The 25742-nt window shown below is 44.7% G+C and overlaps 2 protein-coding genes and 1 long non-coding RNA gene across 5 annotated transcripts in view; 1 reads left to right on the plus strand and 2 right to left on the minus strand.

Annotated features, from left to right (window-relative positions):
* Nucleotides 1-3321, minus strand: part of LOC127609257 (uncharacterized) — a 123811-nt gene extending 120490 nt beyond the window's left edge. Inside the window, exon 1 of the mRNA XM_052079100.1 lies at nucleotides 2405-3321. Coding sequence (XP_051935060.1) covers nucleotides 2405-2876 — 472 coding nt within the window. The 5' untranslated portion in view covers nucleotides 2877-3321. The remainder of the gene's footprint in view (nucleotides 1-2404) is intronic.
* LOC127609111 (alpha-2-macroglobulin) overlaps nucleotides 1-25742 on the plus strand; it is a 118472-nt gene that overhangs the window by 69735 nt on the left and 22995 nt on the right. For 2 of the 3 annotated variants that reach the window (XM_052078835.1, XM_052078834.1), the window contains exons 14-25: nucleotides 5066-5211; nucleotides 5350-5499; nucleotides 6506-6703; nucleotides 9244-9337; nucleotides 9691-9835; nucleotides 9947-10172; nucleotides 10467-10593; nucleotides 21305-21426; nucleotides 21531-21582; nucleotides 22233-22316; nucleotides 22440-22616; nucleotides 23947-24028. In XM_052078835.1, coding sequence (XP_051934795.1) covers nucleotides 5066-5211; nucleotides 5350-5499; nucleotides 6506-6703; nucleotides 9244-9337; nucleotides 9691-9835; nucleotides 9947-10172; nucleotides 10467-10593; nucleotides 21305-21426; nucleotides 21531-21582; nucleotides 22233-22316; nucleotides 22440-22616; nucleotides 23947-24028 — 1603 coding nt within the window. The remainder of the gene's footprint in view (nucleotides 1-5065; nucleotides 5212-5349; nucleotides 5500-6505; nucleotides 6704-9243; nucleotides 9338-9690; nucleotides 9836-9946; nucleotides 10173-10466; nucleotides 10594-21304; nucleotides 21427-21530; nucleotides 21583-22232; nucleotides 22317-22439; nucleotides 22617-23946; nucleotides 24029-25742) is intronic. The other variant, XM_052078836.1, reaches the window with a different exon arrangement.
* LOC127609322 (uncharacterized) overlaps nucleotides 14142-25742 on the minus strand; it is a 33063-nt gene continuing 21462 nt past the window's right edge. Inside the window, exon 2 of the long non-coding RNA XR_007964541.1 lies at nucleotides 14142-14343. This is a non-coding gene — a long non-coding RNA (uncharacterized LOC127609322). The remainder of the gene's footprint in view (nucleotides 14344-25742) is intronic.

The following is a 25742-nucleotide window of genomic DNA, read 5'->3' on the forward strand; positions in this document are numbered from 1 at the left end:
AGCTTCTCACCTTATCTCTAAGGGAGAGCCCGGACACCCTGCGGAGAAAACTCATTTCAGCCGCTTGTATCCGCGATCTCGTTCTTTCGGTCACGACCCATAGCTTGTGACCATAGATGAGGGTTGGACGTAGATCGACCGGTAAATTGAGAGCTTCGCCCTTTGGCTCAGCTCCTTCTTCACCACGACAGACCGATACAACGTCCGCATCACAGCAGACGCTGCACCGATCCGCCTGTCGATCTCCCGCTCCCTCCTACCCCCACTCGTGAACAAGACCCCAAGATACTTGAACTCCTCCACTTGGGGCAAGATCTCCTCCCCGACCCGGAGGGGGCACTCCACCCTTTTCCGACTGAGGACCATAGTTTCAGATTTGGAGGTGCTGATTTTCATCCCAACCGCTTCACACTCGGCTGTGAAACGCTCCAGTGAGAGTTGGAGAGCCCCGTTTGAAGGAGCCAACAGCACCACATCATCTGCAAAAAGCAGGGATGCAATACTGCGGCCCCCAAAACGGACCCCCTCAACGCTTCGGCTGCGCCTAGAAATTCTGTCCATAAAGGTTATGAACAGAATCAGCGACAAAGGGCAGCCTTGGCGGAGTCCTACCCCCACTGGAAACGATTCCGACTTACTGCCGGCAATGCGAACCAAACTCTGACATCGGTGGTATAGTGACCGAACAGCCCGTATCAGGGGGTTCGGTACCCCATACCCACGAAGCACCCCCCACAGAACTCCCCGAGGGACACGGTCAAACGCCTTCTCCAAGTCCACAAAACACATGTAGACTGGTTGGGCGAATTCCCACATACCCTCGAGAACCCTGCTAAGGGTGTAGAGCTGGTCCACTGTTCCACGGCCGGGACGAAAACCACACTGCTCCTCCTCAATCTGAGGCTCGACTTCCCGACGGACCCTCCTCTCCAGCACCCCTGAATAGACCTTACCAGGGAGGCTGAGGAGTGTGATCCCTCTGTAGTTGGAACACACCCTCCGGTCCCCTTTTTAAAAAGAGGGACTACCACCCCGGTCTGCCAATCCTGAGGCACTCTCCCTGTTGACCACGCGATGTTGCAGAGGCGTGTCAACCAGGACAGCCCCACAACATCCAGAGCCTTGAGGAACTCCGGGCGGATCTCATCCACCCCTGCGGCCCTGCCACCGAGGAGCTTTTTAACCACATCGGTGACTTCAACCACAGAGATAGGAGAGCCCACCTCAGAGTCCCCAGGCTCTGCTTCCTCCAAGGAAGGCGTGTTGGTGGAGTTGAGGAGGTCTTCGAAGTACTCTGCCCACCGGTTCACAACGTCCCGAGTCGAAGTCAGCAGCGCCCCATCCCCACTGTACACAGTGTTAGTGGTGCACTGCTTCCCCCTCCTGAGACGTCGGATGGTGGACCAGAATTTCCTCGAAGCCGTCCGGAAGTCGGCTTCCATGGCCTCACCGAACTCTTCCCACGCTCGGGTTTTTGCCTCGGCGACCACCGAAGCCGCGGTCCGCTTGGCCAGTCGATACCCGTGAGCTGCCCCTGGGGTCCCACTGGCCATAAAGGCTCGATAGGACTCCTTCTTCAACTTGACGGCATCCCTTACTGCTGATGTCCACCAGCGAGTACGGGGGTTGCCGCCACGACAGGCACCAACCACCTTACGGCCACAACTCAGATTGGCCGCCTCAACAATAGAGGCACGGAACATGGTCCACTCGGGCTCAATGTCCCCCGCCTCCCCCGGAACATGGGAAAAGCTCTGTCGGAGGTGGGAGTTGAAACTCCTTCTGACAGGAGATTCCGCCAGACGCTCCCAACAAACCCTCACTATACGTTTGGGTCTGCCAGGACGGACCGGCATCTTCCCCCACCATCGGAGCCTACTCACCACCAGGTGGTGATCAGTTGACAGCTCCGCCCCTCTCTTCACCCGAGTGTCCAGAACATGCGGCCGCAAATCCGATGATACAACAACAAAGTCGATCATCGAACTGCGACCTAGGGTGTCCTGGTGCCAAGTGCACATATGGACACCCTTATGTTTGAACAAGGTGTTCGTTATGGACAATCCGTGACGAGCACAGAAGTCCAATAACAAAACACCACTCGGGTTCAGATCGGGGGGGCCGTTCCTCCCAATCACGCCCCTCCAGGTCTCACTGTCATTGCCCACGTGAGCATTGAAGTCCCCCAGCAGAACAAGGGAGTCCCCAGCAGGAGTACTCTCCAGCACACCCTCCAAGGACTCCAAAAAGGGTGGGTATGCTGAGCTGCTGTTTGGTGCATATGCACAAACAACAGTCAGGACCCGTCCACCCACCCGAAGGCGGAGGGAGGCAACCCTCTCGTCTACCGGTGTGAACCCCAATGTACAGGCATTTAGCCGGGGGGCAATGAGTATGCCCACACCTGCTCTGCGCCTCTCACCGTGAGCAACTCCAGAGTGGAAGAGAGTCCAACCCCTCTCGAGAGAACTGGTACCAGAACCCAGGCTGTGTGTGGAGGCAAGTCCGACTATATCCAGTCGGAAATTCTCTGCCTCACACACCAGCTCGGGCTCCTTCCCTGCCAGAGAGGTGACATTCCATGTCCCAAGAGCTAGCTTCTGCAGCCGAGGATCGGACCGCCAGGGTCCCCGCCTTTGGCTGCCGCCCAGCTCACATAGCACCCGACCCCTTTGGCCCCTCTCATGGGTGGTGAGTCCATGGGAAGGGGGACCCACGTTGCCTATTCGGGCTGTGCCCGACCGGGCCCCATGGGTGTAGGCCCGGCCACCAGGCGCTTGCCAACGAGCCCCACCTCCAGGCCTGGCTCCAGAGGGGGGCCCCGGTGACCCGCGTCCGGGCAAGGGAAACCTAGATCCATTTATTTCATTCATCATAGGGGTCTTTGAGCCGTGCTTTGTCTGGCCCCTCCCCTAGAACCTGTTTGCCATGGGTGACCCTGCCAGGGGCATAAAGCCCCATACAACTTAGCTTCTAGGATCATTGGGACACACAAACCCCTCCACCACGGTAAGGTGACGACTCTCATTTTTAGATCCGAAAGATAAAAAAAAAACATTTTTGTGTCTTTGTACATGTTAGTAATATATTTTTTGTGTTAATGTACACTGCACCCTAATCATCCCATCAGTCTCATTTCCCCCAAAAATATTTTGTAAATAAAATAAAATAAAGCAGGTAAATCTTTAACCTACGGTGGTATGTGACCTACGTCAGCGGAAGTTGTTAGCGCTCAGCAGTCTGCAATTGCAGCTTGTGATCAGAGCTGTTGCGCTGTATCTTTAATCGTCATTATTCTCATTCAGAGTTTGCTTTATGTACAGTTCAGGTTGGTTAAACGAAAAGTCGATCTTTGGTCCAAAAAGTTTGGGCACCCCTGCCCTAAGCCAAGTAATCTCCAAGACTGGCTATGGATACCGCCTCAAAAATTGAGATACGATCAGTCACTGCCTATACATGGATGACCTAAAGCTGTATGCTAAGAGCGAAAGGGACAGAGACTCCCTTATCCACACAACCGGGATCTACAGCAGTGACATTGGGATGTCATTCGGACTTGAGAAATGTAGTCGGATGGTGACTAAGCGAGGCAAGGTAGTCCACACTGAAGGGGTGTCACTCCCTGACGGAACAATAGCAGACATTGAGGACAGCTACAAGTACCTCGTTATACCACAAACTAATGGCAACCTCAAACTGGCAACAAGGAAAGCAGAGAGAGACAAATACCTCCAGCGGGTGAGGCAAGTCCTAAGAAGCCAGCTCAATGGCAAGAACAAGACCCGGGCAATAAACAGCTTTGCCCTGCCAGTGATCAGATACCCTGCAGGAGTAATAAGATGGCCAAAGGAAGAGATTCAGACCATGGATATTAAGACCCGGGAGCTCCTAACCATGCATGGAGGGTGCCATCCCAAATCCAGCACCCTGAGATTGTACGCAAGCCGTAAGGAAGGAGGCCGGTGACTCGTGAGTGTGAGAACCACTGTCCAGGATGAAACATACAAGCTCCATGAATACATCAAGGAGAAGGCTCCAATGGATGACATACTCAGAGAATGTCTCAGACAATGGGGAACAGAGGATGAGGAGCTGTAAGAGGGACCATCATTGGAGGACAAGCCCCGAAACGGGATGTACCACCGGACCATAACTTAAATGGCTGATCTCAAGAAGTCCTATCAGTGGCTAGAGAGTGCTGGGCTGAAGGACAGCACAGAGGCACTCATCCTGGCTGCTCAGGAATGGGAAACGCCTCCGAAAGTGGTGGAGAATGACCGAGCGAAGATCCTGTGGGACTTCCAGATCCAGACTGACAAGATGGTAATGGCGAACCAACCAGCTATCTTCAGGCAGAGGAAAGCCGTTGTTGTGGATGTAGCGGTCCCAAGTGATGGAAACATCACAAAGAAGCAACACAAGAAACTGGAGAAATACCAAGGGCTCAGAGAGGAGCTGGAGAGAGCCTGGAAGGTAAAGGTGACAGTAGTGCTTGTGGTGGTCGGAGTACTTGGGGCAGTGACCCCCAAACTAGATGAGTGGTTGCAACAGATCCCGGGAACAACATCGGACATCTCAGTCCAGAAAAGCGCAGTGCTGGGAACAGCAAGAATACTGCGCAGAACCCTCAAGCTTCCTGGCCTCTGGAAGGGGACCCGAGCTGAATGGGAGACGGACACCACCCGAGCGGTGAGACGAGGCTTTTATTTATTTACTTTTTTAAATATAAGAGCAATAATCCGACATGGGACATGATCTTGGCAGTTCTTAAATATACTGAATCTTGATTGCCTGACTCGAGACGGGTGTACCGCTGAATTCACGCCCAACTCTCCAGCTTGTGCTGAAACACAAATAAAACAAGGCAGAGCAGAATGTGGCAATTTGTGTGTGTGTTGGGGGGGATAATTAACATTTTAGCTTGGTTTATTCTCTTGTTTGGATGTGTTTGTGAGTAAAACATGATTTCTAATGTAATTTTATTCAGTTCAAACCATTAAGAGTAACCTTTTTCCCTGCCTGAAACAAGTTTCATTCTGCAACATCTTGTTCTTGCCTCTCTCAGTGAATAAAGGGGAGGTGACCATCCCCCTCCATCAAGCGATCGACCTGGCGCCCTTTGCACAAGTTTTAGTTTATACTGTGTTGCCTGGTGGCGAAGCTGTGGCAGATAGCCAAGACTTCCCCATCCAACTCTGTCTCAAAAACAAGGTTGTACCTGGTGACTATCAAATTCACAATTGACAAATTATATGTACTTAGCCTCTGAATGAAATTAATGTTGTAAATGTTGTTAAACAAGAGATCATTTGAAATCGCCACTGACCCCAACCGTTGTCTTCTGTTCAGGTTTCTCTTAAGTTCCCGTCCATCCAGGAGCTTCCAGCAGAGAAAACAACGTTGAAACTCCAGGCTCAGCCTGGCTCTTTGTGCTCTGTTCGAGCCATTGACCAGAGCATCCTATTGCTGCAGTCAGAGAGGGAACTCACAGTTGGCTATGTCAGGAAACTTCTACTTCATGCCAAGACATTCCCCACCCCCATTGTTTATCCACTAATTTCTAAAAAATACTTATCGAAAACGCACAGTCGAACAAATTTCCTCAGAATGAGAAGTTTTAGGGTTTAAATCTGTCCAATTTCACTCTTCCTTGACTGTTCTTGTTGGGCATACTGGCATGCTTCCCATGTCCAAAAAACATTGTACTGTACTGATGTACACCACATTCACGTTACATCACCGCTGTCATAATGGAATGTTGTCGTAAACCCAAGATTTGCTTCCTTTGTATCATATGGTCATCAAGTTATCTAAACAAATCTCTGTCCACACAAAATGCCATTTAAACTTGTATTACTGTATTTTCCGCACTAAAAGGCGCACCTAAAAGCCTTCCATTTTCTTAAAAGCTCACAGCGCGACTTAAAATCCGATGTGCCTTGTGTATGGTTATTACGGTAATATGTCGACCACAAAATGGCTCCTTGCTAGAGACATGCTGACAACGCACAGGTCAAATTTAAGGCAATCAGATTTTGCATTTGTACATGGAAATAGAGCAGCGGCAAGAGAGTCGGACGTTAATGAGTCCATGTTATAACTTGTTGATGGTTAAGTGAACTGTGTCTCTGCTTTATTAAATACGTTTTACAGCAGCGGACTATGGACTTCTAAGGCGCGCTTCACTCAAGTGGTGTTGCTACAGTTCTGTTGGCATTTCCTTGAGCGTAGCACCATCTAGTGGATACATTGTAGATTGTGTCTTATAGTGCGGTGCGTCCAATATCTGGAAAAAAAAAAGACAGAATAGGCCATTCATTGAAGGTGCGCCTCATAATACAGTGTGCCTTTTAGTGTGGAAAATAGTCGTATTTTGTAGTCATCCATCCATTAGTTTTCTGTCCCACTTGCTCGGAAATGTTCAAATGTATTAGATTTTTTATTTTTATAAGACTCCACTTATTTGCTACAGAGTTTTGATCATATTGTGTTGAACTCTGTGTAGGTGTACAATCAGCTGCCTCTGCAGAAGCTGTCGGGATACTCGCACGAAATTGAAGACTATGAGCCTTATCCTTGCTTTCCTGGGCCCATACCAGAGCCTGAACCTGAGATGTTGGTGGATGTCGACGAAGGGAGAAGCAAGCGCTCCCTTTACTTTGAACCAACCACTCATAAAGATGACGTTTTCAGCATCTTCAAAGTAAGGCTTTGGACTTTACACTTAAGGAGGCTACATCAAGTGTAACTGATATTGATCAGTTTTATTTTTCGGGAATGTGCCTATCAAGTGCAGCTATGCAGTATCGGGCCTGTGGGCCACATCGGGTCCATTTACGATCTGTGACCTGCCATTGCAAGCTCTAATTTGAAAATGGTGTTTGCTATAGTCTATTTCCCCGTGTCACTTTAGGTGTCATGAATGCTCCAGTTGTTGTGTGTTTGTATATTTGCATGTTTGAGTGGTACAAGTGAGCATGGGCAAAACAAGTGTGTCCAAAGGCGAGAATTTGTTACCTTTAGTTTGCATCATTCTTATTCACAGTGGACAGAAGATTTTTTTTCACTTAGAATTATTTGAGCATCCCGACTTTAGACATCAAGTATACTGTACATAGACCACGCCTTGACGTAATGTCTTTCAATGACGCCGCCATATTGAATGTTTCAAAGTGGAGCAATCGGTGGGTTACCTCGTGTTGCGTGGATCCGTACCAAACGTTTTCAACTCAAAGATACCAGATATAATGACATTAAGACTTAACAAGGACGTTTGAGTGTATTTGCCCAAAGAACCATAATTTTCCGAATTGAATCATCTGGCTTCATGGCTTCTCATACTATGAAGTCCCATATTTGATTAATTCTATACTGTACATTCCCACAGTGAAACCAGCCTGCAAACACAAAAGTCTTTGCAAGTTTAAATAAATTGCTGTGCGTTGACTCCGTATTCTGGTTGTTAAGTACTTCGATAAAATTTATCCTCATACTGTCAAAGTTTGCATTGATTGCCGTGATCGCTTGTGAAAATCGCTTGTGCAGATACATTTACCTGCTGGTTAGTTAGTCAGTAAATATGATCTGTAAAAATATGAACAGTCTGTGCACTATCTTGTGCATCTTTGTTGCACAAGAAATCTCTTTGTAATAATAAAACAAACAAACAAACAAGTAGGGGGAGAGATTTGTCTCGAAATCCTTAACACAAATATTTTTATCTAAGATATTTATTTGTTTTTTTTCAGATTCAGAAATATATCTGTAATTTTATGTTTTTTATTTATTTATTTACCATGCAATTATCACAACTTATAATTATGAACTACAGTGATCCTTTGCTCTAACGCGGCTTTACTGTTTCACGGATTTTTTTTCGTGCCGTTTTTTAATGCTATTTAAACAGTGAATTGTGTTCTGCAACCTGATTGGCTCAGGCACTGATCGATGTGAACAGTCTCCGCACCTCGTCTCTGTACAGCTTGCCAAATTTACCTTTGCAAATTTTTGGTCTTTGGTTTCATTGTATCAGTGGCGGATGCTGGTCTGTCAAGGAGGGGTAGCTCAATTTCGGGCTACATCATATAATGTTTATTTATACAGTACAGGAATTCTACTCTCTGTTCCTTTTCAAATAAATGAAAAGGATGCCTGCACAATAAGATCAATGATTGGCTCATATCAATCAAAAAGAGATTTAGCATCAGAGAGAGATCATCCAATCAGCATGAAGAAAAGCCGAGCTTCTGCATGCCCACTGTCCATAGACTCCCAGAGACACTGAGCGTCCAATGGGCGGGACAAAAGCAGCATTTATCCAATGACTTGTCTCGTTTCAATGCATTGAGACAACCGAACAGAACCTGAACTCTCAAGACGCTTAAAAAAAAAAAAAAATCCTACTTCACAGATTTCACTTTGCACTTGTTCTTTTTGGAACGTAACCCCCGCAATAAACGAGGGATTACCGTATTCAATTCTGCTTGTGAATTGTTGAATGTGCATTTCTGGCTCAGCGAGCATTTAATTTTGAGACAAATTTCATGCAGTTTTAAAATCTTCCCTCACACAGATTCCAAACATTCATGCATTGAAAGGCTCTCCTCCACCTACTCAGAGGCGATGTTACTGCCTCCGTTGAACAGTCACGATTCATCTTCAGGTTTTTTTTGTTTAAAAATTGGAAATTGAAAAATAGAGAGGAAGCCTTGATCTGATCTTAACACAAGTGGGGAAACAAAATACGACAATAACATGCAGTGGTGGGCACATAATTACGTCAGTCATCGTGCTTCATTATTTCAGGCCAGCCTAGTTTGCCGTTGGCCATAGCCACTCGGCATCAAGAACGTACTTACCGGTACTATATCACAAGCAGGCACTAAACAAGCAGACACGTAGCTGAATAAAGCAAAATAAAACTGTGTTGTATATCTTTCGGTCTCACGAAATGACATTGTCACGTTATTTTTATTTTACCAATCAGCTGTGTGTGTTTTTCATTTCATTCGCCGATGAGGGATGGAGTGCGACCCATAAGTTCCGGCCTGAAATAATGACGGCATGCTGACTTGAGAGTCTTGTGAGACTTGAGAGAGCTTGGCTGCGAGATTGCGTTGCCTTTACGCGGAAGACGTTTTTCTTCTGCTGCGACCTCTTTGGCTGCTGCTGCTTCAGCAGCGTAGGAGTACGGTAGTCGTTTTGTTGTTTTGTGACTTGACAAATCTATCTCTCTTATTTCAGGGGATTGGAGTCAAGCTTTCGACAAATTCTGATGTGAAGAAACCCTACAACTGTCAACGACATATATATGCTGATTTGGAGGAAGCGGACTTTGGTATGTTTGCTCAAGTATATACTCATCTCAGTTTGTGAGGTTGCAGCACAAGCTGCTTGTGGATTTCTCATCAGAGCCCATTTTTTTTAGGAATTAAGTCGTTACGTGTGACATTTGAAGCCTACCATGTATCGTTTTTGATTATTTTCATTCTTCTGGGGAACTCGAAATGCTCAGCTTTGTTGTGCAAGGACACAAAGTTTCATTCCTTTAACTGCGAAAATGCAAGGCGAATGCATTCCACTGATATTGTTCTCTTTTTATCCAAATGTAATGGACAGCAAGTATGTTTTGGCAGATGATTGTGGTTGATTCTTATTTAAAGGTACCGCAATTTTTTTTTATCTTCGGAGCAGAATACGACACCCCGGTTTCCATGGCCTTTAATGTGATGCGGGTCCCTGGTAAAGAAAGTGTTGAGAAAACTAAGGAGGAGAAGAAGGAGACCATAAGGACCTTCTTTCCAGAAACATGGATCTGGGACCTCGTTTCTGTTGGGTAAATATGTTCAAATGGAAGATAATCACAACTTTAATGAAAAGTTAAGTTGCTCTGTGAGGTCTAAGCCGAAAGCCACTTGGTGTGCGTGCAATGCCTGCGTGTGTTTAGAGACATGGGTACAGTGAATGTGGAGAAGACCGTCCCAGACACCATCACCAAGTGGGCCGCTGGAGCTTTCTGCGTCTCGTCTGTGGGCTTCGGCGTGGCGCCCACCACGGCGCTGACAGTCTTCCAGCCCTTCTTCATCAGTCTCACGCTGCCCTACTCTGTCATCCGTGGGGAAGTCTTTACTCTCAAAGCCACCGTCTTCAACTATCTCTCCAAGTGCATCATGGTAAATAAATATCAACAATTCATTCAAGAAGTAACATCTTGGATAGGATTCGGAAAGATTTCATTTGGTTCCTTGATGGAAACTGGCGTCTGTCCTGGATCACAGACTTTTGTAGTTTGCAATTTTTTCCACATTAAATGGTGTTAATGGCATGTGTTTGCGCCACAGATGACTTTTGAATTGTAACTTCCCTCCACCTCATGCTTCGATAGATCAGATCCTCCTGAAGAACCTGCTGTATTCTATTGTTTGCTTTCTAATACTGGCAAATATGTCGCTGTCGTGTGTTTGCAGGTGAAAGTGACACTAGCTCAGTCGGACACGTATACCTTCAGAAACTGCGACAACTGCCGATACAGCGTGTGTCTATGCAGTGAGGAGAGCAGAACCTTCACTTGGATTGTCACGCCAACCGCACTGGGTAAGAATAACAACATCACTTGAAATTGTTTTGCCTTCTGCATTTCAGTTTGACTGCTGTGATCTTTCATGAATCATTTATTCAGTAGAATGCTATTTGTACTCAGTCTATTTCATTCTTCATCTATACTGAATATTTGGGATCTTGATTAAATATTTTGGCATTTTCGGGTAATTTTTTTTCTTTTAAATTATAATATTAGTTTTAAACCATCAAGTGGCAATTCAAGTAACACTCTGCTGCATATATTTTTGTTGCATAGACTACACAAAGAACCAGATCATATAAGATTCATCATATTTGAAATACAGCGGTACCTCTAATTACGAACGTCTCTTCGGAAGAAAATTTCAAGTTACGAAACGCCTCAACAGGAAAATATTGCCTCTTGTTGTGAAATAAATTTCAAATTACGAAAGGTAAAAATACAGTATGGGTTGCACCTTGCAGCTCCGAGTTTCATGAACGCAACAGACTGCTCTGCCATTGGCTATTACAGAGCATCACCATTTGCTAAGAGGGACCCCTACCGTATGTGTCTATGCTTGTAGATAGATGTGTTTATGCAGGGTCCTCGTCAGTCGCCTCTTGGGCCATGTGGTGTCCCGATAGTTTTACGTAAATGTGAATCCCCGGAAAAAAATGTTCACCAGTCAGGCGATCACTCACAATGCTGATGTTTGCCATGGACATTTTCGAAGGATTGTTCAAAGCCGACAAAGCAAACGTCCTTGGATAAGTTCTTTACAAAACGCTTGGCAAAAACCACTTCTGAGAGAGAACGTGAACTAAAGAGGGCAAAAAACGATGAGGACGCAATTAAAAGTTAGATGGCCATTATTTTTATTCTTGACTCTATTGTTTGTTGTTTACATTATGCACAACTCTCATTTATTGTTCAATATTTGTATTTGTAACATGTATTTGTTACATATTTTGATGCATTTTTATGCTTCGGAAAACATGTATGTCTGAACTGTAGGCGACTTGGAAGGAATTAAGATTAAGATATTCTTTATTTGTCCCACAATGGGGAAATTTACAGTCACAGTTCAGAAAGTTGGGTAGGGAGAGGGCAGGAAAAAAATAGGGCATTTACAAATGCATCTCTCCTTACATTTTCTAGTCAAGAAATTTCTTCCTGTACCAATTAATTTCTGAAGTAGAGGTACCACTGTTCTCACGCAATTATCTGATTATCTTAAAACTGAATAAATCTGAAAAAAAGAAGGGTATTAAATAAAAAAAAGGATTGGATCAATTTGTGAGAGGGAAGCTCAAGTTGTGGACAGTCTCCAAACTACAGTATAAGTAAGAAAGTCTGTTATTGGAGCCAATATGCACTTTAACTACGGTAGTCCAAATTGCACAAAGGTGGCTTACATAGGCATTTATTTCGGTCAATGTAAAAATAATCACAATAATTTATAAACACATCCCTAAAATATAAACATTCTCTCTCTCTCTTTCGGTTAATTAAAAAAAATGTGTTCTACATAATAATGCAGGGACGGCCTGGAGTGCCAGTGGTTAGGGCCTCAACCTCACAGTGCAGAGGTCATGGTTCGATCCCGGCTCCGGCCTTCCTGTGTGGAGTTTGCATGTTCTCCCCGGGCCTGCGTGGGTACTCTGGTTTCCTCACACATTCCCAAAACATGCATGGCAGACTGATTGAACACTCGAAATTGTCCCTAGGTGTGAGTGTGAGTGTGAGCATGGATGTTTGTTTGTCTTTGTGCGCCCTGTGATTGGCTGGCAACCGGTTCAGGGTGTCTCCCGCCTACTGCCCGACGACGCTGGGTTAGGCTCCAGCTCACCCCCCCCCCCCACACGACGATAAAGGCGGATTGAAAAATGAATAATAATGTAAATGTTTCAACTTCAGTTTATCCATATGCAGAAATGAAAGTCCTCTGGATTTTCCCGGAGTTCCGGATTTTCAAATTTTCATGAATATTTCTCCGGAGAATTGAGGATAAATTGCCTAAAATTAATCCAGATATTAGTTGACAACATTGAATGAATACACGTTTGAGTTCGTTGTTTTCTTTCACTGTCACGTTGTGCCTGAAGCGATAGAAAGATCGCTTCGTGCACAACAAAATAAGGAAGTGGATTCCCGAAATGGCAGACACAAAAAGAGATTTTGTCAGATAACAAAAGGAGTCTTTAATAACGAACACAAAATACCCGACAGGGAGGATAACATGTGACGTGACATTCACGAGCGTAGCCATGTTGAGGCACTAACACAAGTAACAGTGAAGAGATTTTCGTCTCTTTATAAACACACTTGCTAAACCCCAGTGGAACGATTAAAAGACGCCGTGGACAAAACAGTTGTTGTCGGAAAAAAATATATTTGGACAAAAAGGGAAACACACAGATTGGCAGAAAAATGTGTCCGTCTGACTTCGAGTGTCGTCTTGGCTAGCTTAGCTTAGCTGTTGTCGTGTGTGACATCGGTTGCGTCGGGGCTGATTGGTTGAAATCAAAAGATGTGCTTGCGTACATGTTCGCGCTGTGTGTCAGCGCGAACAGCAGATTACAGCGTACTATCTCTTACTGAGGCGCGCTTAGCTCGAGTGGCGTCGCCACATTAGTAATACCTTCGCCTCGCATTCTCATGGTCTCGCCATATCTCGGAGATTTTGAAATTTCTGCAAGAACGGAAGTCACAAAGGGTGCACGTGTGCACACAAAAGGAAGATTAATCATTTAATGTCGAGTATTTGAATAGCGTTTTGTGAAAACTAATTCATGCGTTATGGGCCAGGTGTGTGCGTGTGTGTGTGTGTGTGTGTGTGTGTGTGTGTGTGTGTGTGTGTGTGTGTGTGTGTGTGTGTGTGTGTGTGTGTGTGTGTGTGTGTGTATGTATGTATATATATATATATATATTAGAGCTGTCAAATGATTAAAATAATTAATCTAATTAAAAATGCAACTGTCATAATTAACTCAAATGAATAAAAAATTTATTGTGATTACTCACACATTTTTATCGTTTCTGAATTTCCTTTTACATTTTTTGTCCTATTTTCCCCCCATTTTAATGCTCTCATCAACATGGAATCATGTATCAGTTTTCTATGTGGCAAATGCAAATATTTACTGAAATAACAAATTCGATTTTCAATTTTACATGAACATTTTTCACTTGGAGCAGTTATTCACACATAATCTCCCATACAATACTGTCCATCAACAACAGTGAAATATTTTGTCACACAACAGCTGCTTTAACAGCATTTTTTATGAAATCAAAACAAAGCGAGATAACATTATAAAGTGCACATCTAAGATAAACTAGTGCTCAGATTTAAACCATGGTTGCATACTTCGTTTTTCTCAAGTTTGCTTTGAACACAGCAGTCTGTTTCTGTATGTTTGTTGAAGAATAACGAGACACCGGACACCAGTGCTCGTTATGCGCCACTGTATTCAAAACTGCCGGCCGTACACATAAGAGCACGCACTTCCCCCGTGCTGCTGGGGCAAACCATTCTGAAAGAGGGGGGTTTCACTCCACCTGACACAGTCAAGCTATGTTGATTGTGTTGGTCCTTCTTGCGCGGAAGTCTCTCTACGGTTTTGTGTAGACCTCATTTCGGATGACTACACTTGGTTCGATGACAACACTGGAGACGTTTTATTTTTGCTAGGTCACTACCACTGCAGCGCATTGTCACTGTCAGACGAACACAGAGAAGCTCCACCCGCTCTATTTATATGGACACAGAACACTGTAGCCTTCCACACAAAATGGTTCCAAACAAGTAACAATCGCGTCAGTGGCATACATCATATACCTGTATGATACAGGTAACTTTGGTCTTGTCAGTGGAGCAATCTGGCAACTTTGTAAAAGTAAACTTTCCGTTCATAAACTCTTTAAGTATCCGTTTTCGGTGTCTCGCACTGCCGTGGCTCGCAAAACAGTAATGGGTGTGGACTACTGCAGCGCCGCTTGTTGTTTTGTTTCTGGTGTATTTATAGAGAACCGTAACATCCGTTTGTGACGTGTGCCGCGTTAATCTCGCGAGAAAAAATTTAATCACATTAAAATTCATTTAAATTAATGCCAATAAAAACGCGCTAAACTGACAGCTCTAATATATATATATATATATATTAGGGATATGAATCTCAGCACTGAGGACGATTCGATACACATCACGATCCACTGCCAGCGATGCGATACTTAAACGATACATGCAATTTTCTGGCGATACGATGCGATACGTTTCACCGTCTACACGATGCGATACGATTCGATACACATTAAGTTCAAATCAATGCGATCCGATACGATACAATGCAATTTGTTGCGATATTATGCAATTAAACATGATGCAAATAAGCAAAGAAAAAAAGCTTTTAAAAAGATGGAATTCAGTATGGTATTACAAAAAGGATACCACTTTATTCCTTATAAACAGTAGAACTTGTAAAACAACTTATTTAAGCCCTTTCACAATTGGGTTTTGTGCAAAGAAAATGTAAACAATTTGGCACCTGAGACTCACAGCTGTTGCTATAGTGTAAACACAAACAGACTCTCACTGAGTGTCTTATATGAAATATTCATATATATATATATATATATATATATATATATATATATATATATATATATATATATATATATATATATATATATATATATGAACCTATAGCGCAAGATGTCCACCCATCCACTGTAAGTGCAACTCTTTGCGCACTGTTCAGCGACACAGTAATCTCACTTCTCACTTTGTTGTACACATCGGGAATATGTTTGTAAGTGAACACAGACCTGTCTGGTATTTTATACCTGGGTTCCAAAACGTGCACGAGCTGTATGAAACCCTCGTTGTCCACCACGCTAAGGCTGGAGGTCTTTGCATATGAAATAAGCAGTGGCCTTAGTTATAGCCATTGCGCGGTCACAGTGAGTTGCAAGTGAGTTGAGGGAGGCGGGGAAGCGGGAGGGAAACTTGTCGGTGATCTGGTGCCATCGTTTTAAGTGGGTCTGCATATTTGTGGTGCTGCCGTTGTATGGCTTCTTAGTGCGACATTCCTTGCAAATTACGGAGGTTTTATCAAGCTTTCCGTCTTTCTTTTCGAAGCCGTAGTATTTCCAAACATAATATTTGAATGTTGCGGCTGCATTAAATATAGTAGTTTCCTTGCTGCTGCGTGCGCTAACTTCCATAATGTTTCGCTCGTTGTGTACTGGACTGTATGTGACGCACGGCTACCGTCCGTATTCAACACAAAACGCAAAGCAATGATGGTGCATTCATTGCGCCTAGGAAAGGGCAGATATGTGACGTTTAACATGAATAAAACGGCGATTGATTCGGATTTTACCGATACCCATCAATGCATCGTGATGAATCGCGATTTCACCGATACCCATCAATGCATCGTGATGAATCGCGATTTCACCCGTCAATCGCGTCGTACCCAGTGAATGAGCCGATGCACTCGGATCGCGGACGTGCGCATCGATGTATCGATTAATATCGATTATTTTCCACACCCTTAATATATATATATATATATATATATATATATATATATATATATATTTCATCTTCCTAACCGCTTGATCCTCACTAGGGTCGCGGGGGGTGCTGGAGCCTATCCCACCTGTCTCCGGGCAGTAGGCGGGGGACACCCTGAATCGGTTGCCAGCCAATCGCAGGGCACACAGAGACGAACAACCATCCGCACTCACACTCACGCCTAGGGACAATTTAGAGTGTTCAATCAGCCTGCCATGCATATTTTTGGAATGTGGGAGGAAACCGGAGCACTCGGAGAAAACCAACGCGGGCCCGGGGAGAACATGCAAACTCCACAGAGGGAGGCCGGAGCTGGAATCGAACCCGGTACCTCTGCACTGTGAAGCCGACGTGCTAACCACTGGAATACCGGGCCGCCCATATATATATATATATATATATTATATATATAAATCATCATCTCACCCCTCGGGTGGTGTCCGTCCCTCATTCAGCTCGGGTCCTCTACCAGAGGCCAGGAAGCTTGAGGGTTCTGCGCCGTATCCTTGCTGTTCCCAGCACTGCACATTTCTGGACTGAGATGTCCGATGTTGTTCCCGGGATCTGTTGCAACCACTCATCTAGTTTGGGGGTCACTGCCCCAAGTACTCCGACCACCACAGGCACCTTTACCTTCCAGGCTCTCTCCAGCTGCTCTCTGAGCCCTTGGGATTTCTCGAGTTTCTCATGTTCTTTTTGATGTTTCCATCACTTGGGACATCCGTTACAACGGCTTTCCTCTGCCCTTTATCTATGATCACGATATCTGATCTGGAAGTCCCACAGGATCTTCGCTCTGTCATTCTCCACCACCTTCGGAGGTGTTTCCCATTTTGATCTTGGGGTTTCCAGTCCATACTCCGCACAGATCTTTCGGTAGACTATGCCAGTCACCTGGTTATTACGTTCCATGTAGGCTTTCCCTGCCAGCATCTTACACCCTGCAGTTATGTGTTGGATCGCCTCAGGTGGCTCTTTGCACAACCTACACCTTGGGTCTTGTCTGGTGTGGTATATCTGGGCCTCAATGGCTCTGGTGCTCAGGGCCTGCTCCTGAGCAGCCAGGATGAGTGCCTCTGTGCTGTCCTTCAGGCCAGCCCACTCTAGCCACTGATAGGATTTCTTGAGATCAGCCACTTCAGTTATGGTCCGGTGGTACATCCCGTGTAGGGGCTTGTCCTCCCATGATGGCCCCTCTTTCAGTGCCTCATTCTCTGTTCCCCATTGTCTGAGACATTCTCTGAGTATGTCATCTGTTGGAGCCTTCTCCTTGATGTATTCATGGAGCTTGGATGTTTCACGCTCTCACGCTCACTAGTCCCCGGCCTCCTTCCTTTCAGCCTGAGTACAGTTTCAGGGTGCTGGATTTGGGATGAACCCCCCATGCATGGTTTGGAGCTTTCAGGTCTTAACGTCCGTGGTCTGAATCTCTTCCTTTGGCCACCTTATTATTCCTGCAGGGTATCTGATCACTGGCAGGGCATAGCTGTTTATTGCCTGGGTCTTATTCTTGCCATTGAGCTGGCTTCTTAGGACTTGCCTCACTCGTGGAGGTATTTGGCCATAGCCGCTTTCCATGTTGCCAGTTCGAGGTTGCCATTGGCTTGTGGTATACCGAGGTACTTGTAGCTGTCCTCAATGTCTGCTATTGTTCCTTCAGGGAGTGAGACCCCTTCAGTGCGGACTACCTTTCCTCTCTTAGTCACCATCCGACTACATTTCTCAAGCCCGAATGACATCCCGATGTCGCTGCTGTACATCCTGGTCGTGTGGATCAGGGAGTCAATGTCCCTTTCGCTCTTAGCATACAGCTTTATGTCATCCAAGTAGAGGAGGTGACTGATTGTAGCTCCATTTCTGAGGCGGTATCCATAGCCTGTCTTGGTGATTACTTGGCTTAGGGGGTTCAGTCCTATGCAGAACAGCAGTGGGGAGAGTGCATCACCTTGGTATATGCCACATTTGATGGACACTTGGGTAAGTGGCTTGCCATTGGCTTCAAGTGTGGTTTTCCACATTCTCATCGAGTTCGCAACGAAGGCTCTTAGGGTCCTGTTCACCTTATACAACTCCAAGCATTCAGTGATCCATGTATGTGGCATTGAGTCATAGGCTTTCTTATAATCAATCCAAGCTGTGCACAGGTTGGTACGTCGGGACCTGCAGTCTTGTGCGACTGTTCTGTCAACCAGGAGCTGATGTTTGGCTCCTCTGGTTACTCTACCAATGCCCTTCTGTGCTTCGTTCATGTATTGATCCATGTGTCCACTTATCTTTGCCGCAATGATGCCTGACATGAGCTTCCATGTTGTGGAGAGACAGGTTATTGGCCGATAGTTGGATGGGGCTGCACCCTTCGAGGGATCCTTCATGATCAGGATCGTTCGCCCTTCGGTTAGCCATTCTGGGTGAGTCCCATCCCTCAGCAGCTGGTTCATTTGTACTGCTAGGCGCTCATGGAGTGCTGTGAGTCTCTTTAGCCAGTAGGTGTGGACCATGTCCGGGCCTGGTGCTGTCCAGTTCTTCATATCTGAGACTCTTTCCTGTATGTCTGCCACTGTTATGGTAACTGGGTTCTGTTCAGGGAGGTTGCTGTGCTCCTCTCTCAGGGTCACCAGCCATTGTGCACTGCTGTTATGTGCAACCTCCTTCTCCCATATGCCTTTCCAGTACCTTTCAGTTTCCAGTCTTGGTGGGTCAGCTCTGTTGTTAGGACCCTGCCACTGAGCGTACACTTTCGCAGGTTGTGTTGCGAACAATCTGTTTATTCGTCTGGCCTCATTCTCTTTCGTGTACCGCTTTAGGCGGCTGGACAAGGCTTGGAGCCTTTGTTTGGCAGTTTCGAGTGCCTAAGATCCACGTCATCTGGATGTACCTCTCAGGTATCGGCCTTTTCATCACACCTCTCTGGGCCTCCGTCAATTGACTCACATCTTTCCGGGCCGCCTTGATCTTAGCCTACAACCGTCTTTTCCATGGTGGGTAATGTATCTCATGGCTTCCATGGTTGCTCTTATAGCCAAGAGTCTCTAGGATCACTGATCCTGAAGCGTATATCAGCTCATTGGTTTCTGTGATCGTTACGAGATTTTCAGGTGGTACTTCACATTGCCGTTGTAATCGGTTTCTAGGTTGCCCAGCTTTCATTCTCGCCATGATCTTAGCTTTCAGCCATATATATATATATATATATATATATATATATATATATATATATATATATATATATATATATATATATATATATATATATATATTTATTTATTTTTTCTTTCCGGAATTTTTAGGAAAGTCCACTTTCGTCTCTGCATATGAAAAAAAAACTGCTCGTCATCCATTAAATGTCGACAGTATATTAAGGTTTATACAAGGTACCGTATTTTCACGACTATAATGCGCCATTAAAGGTCTTAAATTTTCTCCAAAATGGACAGGACGCCTTATGGTGCGGAGCGTCCTTTATATGCGCCGAGTTCCAAAATCTGACTGACAGCCGACACGCTGTTTATATAGAGAAAAGGCGGAAGTGACGGTGGCCAGGCATGAAAGAAGTCGGCCAATCAGGGAAGGGTGGGCGTGTATATATACATATATGGAGAGGGAGAGAGAGTGAGAGAGGGAGAGAGAGGACAGACAAGCTAGTCCGCCAATGGTGAAGGGTGGGCGTGTAAGTGGACGCCTCAAGCCAGTACCAACACTTGTATAGAGTGTGGCAATGTGCATTGTTGCAAAACAACTCCGGTTTTGGTTTCTAAGAACCCCTGAAAATAAATTCGACAAAAAGACACGCCTACGAAGCTCAGTTCAAACTTAAAGCCACCGGTTATGCTTTTGGCATGCGTCCCCATCTCACAGCAGCGGTGAAAAAAAAAGTCAAGCAAATGAACTCTGAGCTTGCCGTTATTCCCGGAGGCTTGACTAAAGAACTCCAACCGCTGGACATTGGCATCAACCAGGCGTTCAAAGTAAAGTTGCAAACGGCATGGGAACAATGGATGATCGGTGGCAAACACAACTTTACAAAGAGTGAGAGGCAGCGCTTGGCGAGTTACGCCACAATACGCAACAACGAGAGGGAACGCGGCGTTTTTGATGGATTACGGTACTTGCACAATTGTTCAATTCTTTCTACACACACACGCGCTGCCACCATGTTTCGCTCTGTTCTTTACTTTCAAATGTGGGAAAGCTTCACACGAGAGAAATGTTGACTTTGCTGTTGGTACTCTTTCTTTCCGCTCGGCAATGCGTAGCAACTCACACTAGCATGCATTCAATGACAACTGAGATGTGCAGTCCTCTGCTTCTGATACAGAGGATGAGGACTTTGATGGATTTCTGGGTGATGATTGATCGAAAAACATGAGAACATTGTACGATGGCTAAATAAAATACACCCAAACTCAGTTCTGCTTTCGTTGCCTTTTTAAAAACGTGTTTTTATCTTATCTGTATGTCTTGGCGTGATACCGTATGTTTTACCACTGTAAAACTGCGCCCATTCGTACGATGCGTCCTGTGTATGTGTAAAATACAGAAATGTCACGCATTACTGAGACCGCGGCCATTAGTACGATGCGTCGAATAGTCGTGAAAATACTGTAATTGTAAGATAAAAATAAGTGCGAAAAAAGTAAAATGTAAAACTTAGTCAATTGAAAGGGAATGACAATGTGAAACAAAAACGAGATGGATTATGGTACAAAGAGGAGGAGGTTTAATCGGCTTCATCAAACAGCCATGAGGACGAACGAGGGTTTGCTGAGTGTCAAATCGTGCTGCTCCATCTCCTCTTCGAGGCGTGCTGACAATCACTTATACTAACATGTCAGGTAGCATCACTGATGAAATACTTGGAAACCTCTCCCTCAGGGGCTGATCTGTACTCTGCCTCAGTGAGAACAATTTTGGGATGTGAATAACAGGGAGGGGGCGGGAGATCATTTGGAATGGGGAGAGTGTGTGTCAGAAGGAAACAAATGGGGATTAATGACTGTGAAGAAAACTGAAATCTGGGCGAGAAAGTGACATTCAGTGAGGGTGGTGGAGTGTGGGGGTAACCTCAAAAAACAAATGGTATGTTGATGGTAAATTTGTTGAAGGTCCGAGTAAAGACGAATGCCTTCACGCGACCTCTTAAAAAACTGCTTGTTTGCATTCAGGCAAGATCGATCTGAAGGTGAGCGCCGAGGCCATGAAGACCAGCGTGCTGTGCGGCAATGAGGTGGCTTCTGTCCCTGACGTGGGCCGCATTGACACCGTGGTCCGCAGCCTGCTGGTCGAGGTCAGTCCCTGTCAGATGCTCCAGATCCGACTGCATTGACCGAACATCAGTAGATTTGATTGTGGAAGTGGTGGAGACATTTCCCATGTTGGTTTCTCTTGTAGGCCGAAGGAACGCCCCAGTCAGTCAGTCACAATGCGCTCCTCTGTCCTGCAGGTACGGTTTTGCAACTTGTTCGTCAAGTCTTGTGGAACATGGGTTTTGAAGCTCTCTGTTTTGCTCACCTGAGAGTTCTATAGATGAATTCTTGGTTTGTTGTAGATGAATTCTTGGTTTGTTGCTGTCATACCAAAAATGGGGTTCGTCCATCATCTACATTTGCCTTCATTTGTGTGCAAGCACATTTCGGAACTTTTCACTTTGGTTGGAATTAATTAGGTATTCAATCATTCTTCCCATGAAAGAATGAAGAGAATCCTTACATAAAAAAAGACTCAATTCCCATTTGATTATACGAAGCGAAACCTTAATGCTCCCCCTACTCCATTTTGACAATTACGTTTCGGCGCTGGACGTCCACCGTCCACCCACGCCAAAGCATCCACCCCCACAAGTCACAATTCCACATTGTCATGTAAATACTGACGATATTTGGGTTTTGAAAGGGTTATTGGATGCTTCAAAATGCCGTCGGTTTTACTATTTTTTTTTATAATGCACCGAACAAAGAAATAGAACACCCACATGAATGCAGTCTTTTGAAAGTAGATACTGACTTCTCACGTTGGAAATAGATTCCTTCAGGTCCTATTACACTAACTGCAATTCTAATTCTCTCACTCTTTTTGCATCCGGTTTGTTGCCAGAGGGACCCGTGGAAAAGAACATCTCTCTTCTTATGCCAGAAATGTTTGTTGCTGCATCTGCCAGAGCCACTGTCTCTGTTCTTGGTAAAAAAAAAAAAAACATGAAAATTTAAAAACTGTTGTTTATGTTCTTGGATTATATTTCTCGAGAATTTCTTCGTAGAACCGTCCCTCATGAGATTATTATTTATTTTTTTCCTGATGAAGGTGACCTGATGGGCCGAGCCATGAAGAACCTGGACCAACTCCTGGCGATGCCATATGGCTGCGGGGAGCAGAACATGTTGCTCTTTGCCCCCAACATCTTCATTCTCAACTACTTGAAAAGCACCGATCAACTGACTGCTGAGATTCGGGACAAGGCAACGCGCTTCCTCGAGAGCGGTGAGTCATCATTCCCACCATGGAAGGAGGGGCTCACAAAACAAGACTATGAAAATTTGATACGCATCAGGGACAGTACAATTTTTATCATCATTGGGAAAGAAAGATTTTAAACTATTTAAGTTGCCTTTGTATTTAATCTTTGGAAGCCAAGCGAGACGAGCAGAACATGACACGTTTTACTGCAGTACAAGCGAAACATTGCCAGCTTTTCCTGGTAATCCGCCGGATGTTGCTGCGCCATGGTCGTGCCTCTAGCGTTCATTGTGATGCCCATCTTTCCCCCCTTTCATGTCTGCATGCTGTCCTCAGTTACGTTCATCTGTCCTCGAAATAAGCAGTATGTCGTCACAACATCAGTGTCCGAGCGGACCCCTCATCGAAGTTACACAGCAGCATTCAGAGATTTTTGGAACTCAGTGCATACACAAAACTCCCCGCATTATTAGGCGCCCCGCTCATTTTGAAGACAACTGAAGACTTTAAAGTGCGCCTTATGGGCATGAAAATACGGTAACTGTACGCCTCAAAGTCTGCACGCATTGATTAAAAGGCTTTAAGTCTCATGTGACAAAACAGCAGGTGCACTTTGTGCCTTGTTTAACTTTTCAAATGGAATTTAGAGGCTTTGATGTTAGTGTTTAAAAAAAATTATAATAATAACCACCACTGCAAAGCATTTTCATTCGCCACAATTTACCGATGATAACTTGCTTGAACATACTGTATTTATTTACGTTCACATTTATTTTAAAACCAATAGGGAACACACAAAGGCTAAGCATGGAAACCAACAAAGTCTGCGATGAGACCGACAAAAATGAATTTTCATGTCACTGTCATTTTGCCACGAGAAACGTTTCCACATTTCAACATGATTGTGGCATGTCACATTAGCCATTGATTCGTTGATTGTTACGCTGTCTCAGATCACGTGTCATGTGAGCAAAACAACACATGTATTCAGCCTATTTGTGTTTTGCTGACAAAGTGTGCTGAACAAATCACCTCAAATGTCCTTCTTGTCATCTTCATGTCCAGGCATTGCACAAATGTCCCCCTCGCTGCATGCATCGAGCAAAATGTCAGTAATCTTAATCTTAACCGTCATATTTCAGCACAGGGCTGTACATGGAGGGAGTACCAAACAAAAGATTTTTAAAAAACTACTTTCCAGCGGTTGAAAAGGTCTTGCCAAATCACATCTTTGTACACTGCTTCACAATAGTTCTAAAGGAAAAGTCGGTCGCCAAGGACTAAATGGAACGACATAAAGATCTGCAAGTGGTCTATCGGGATGTGTGTTTTTGTGCATGCGTGTGTGTTCCAGGATACCAAAGGGAGCTCACCTACAAGCATGACGATGGCTCCTACAGCGCCTTTGGGAAGAGAGACGCATCTGGCAACACCTGGTCAGTAGGAAAGCCGCAGCGTTCATCAGCGATGATGCTTTGTATCAGCGATTTCAAATGATTGGCATTTCACAGTTTTGAGTACCTTGAAGGTAAAAAGCGCAATGCAAAAATAAGCCCTGCAATTGAAAGGCTATTTAACTTCAAAAATAGAAAAAAAATCCATCATGGATATTTGGAAGGCGGTGGTTAAGTGTTTAGCATGTTGACCTCACAGTTCAGAGGTCGTGGGTTCGCCGTTCCAATGTGGAACGGCGAACCCAATGTTTGCATGTCCAATGTTTGCATGTTCTCAGCGGGCCTGTGTGGGTTTTCTACGGGTACTCCGGTTTCCTCCCACATTCCAAAAACATGCATGACAGGTTGATTGAACACTCTGAATTGTCCCCAAGTCTGAGTGTGAGCACGGATGGTTGTTCGTTTCTGTGTGCTCTGCGATTGGCTGGCAACCGGTTCAGGTACCCGCCGACTGCCCGAAGACAGCTGGGGTAGGCTCCAGCACCCCCCGCGACCCTCGTGAGGATCAAGCGGTTCACTCAAAGATAAAGAACTCCTCATGTACAGCTGTGGAAATGAGCCTTGAACTGACTATTGATTGTAAAACATGAAGTCATGCAACATGATGACATTGCAGTTTGACTTTTAGTGATTCCACCATGGAGGAAAGTTTGTGTACACCTCAGCAGGCAAATGCAGTTGCTGATTGCTTCTATGTTGTTACATTGTGGCTATTTGCAAAATGTGATTCACTCATCTTGTGGCATTACACTTTTAATTTACTGTCACAAAAATATTTCGATTGTATTTGAGCCTGTCACTGATTTCACGTTAAAGCTTGATGATAATCTGAAATGACCCCCTCAATAAAATACCAGAATAAATGACGTAACATACACACACAGTGCAGTTGCATCAGATGTTCGAGAACATTTTTAAGTACTTTGTGTTTTGTTTTGCATCGAATTTATTCAGCTTAAAGTTCACACTTAATTTGATATGAGACTAAAAATGGCAGCCAAGGCAGGCGTACACATCTTTGTTTTTGGCAGCAGAACAACAAATCCAGCCCTTTACTTCGTCAAGCTGCTGACAGAAAATGCTAATATTATCGTTTAATGTGCTTAAAGCACATCGCCTGGGGAGGATTGGACAAACGTTTTTTTTTTGGTTGCTTTTTTTATATTTATTTTGCTCGCTGAAAGGATGCTGGACAGTTCTGTACTTGGTGAATATGTCTGGGGGTAGCTGTTGTAGGAACAACGACTCAAGTGTCCAATCATGTTATTATTTGCTACAAAAGATTGGCCGAAACAGCTTGAATGCGTTGCGTTTACGAAGTAGGTAATGTAGGACTGGGCAAAACTAATTTTACCTCATCAGACAGCTTTACAAGGATTTAGGGGGCTTTTATGTGAATAATTAATCACCAAAATAAAACTCCGATTTAAATAGAACCTTAAAGTCACCAAGAACCTTAAAGTCACCAAGGGGGAAATAAACAAAAGCTTTTTCTTCTTTTTGCCTCGTGACCAGCCTCTCCCATTATGTTTGAATAGTTGCTGTCCCTCTGTCAGATTCAGCTGAATTATTTTGTAGCCCAAAGGCTCCATATCATACACAAGATCGTTGTGTTCAATGGATGGGTTCAATTTGGGGTTACCGCCACAGGCACTTTGTGCTTTGATATGTTTTCAAAAGTGTAAGATAAGATAAG

The sequence above is a fragment of the Hippocampus zosterae genome, chromosome 10 (assembly GCF_025434085.1).
Source record: "Hippocampus zosterae strain Florida chromosome 10, ASM2543408v3, whole genome shotgun sequence".
Taxonomy (NCBI): domain Eukaryota; kingdom Metazoa; phylum Chordata; class Actinopteri; order Syngnathiformes; family Syngnathidae; genus Hippocampus; species Hippocampus zosterae.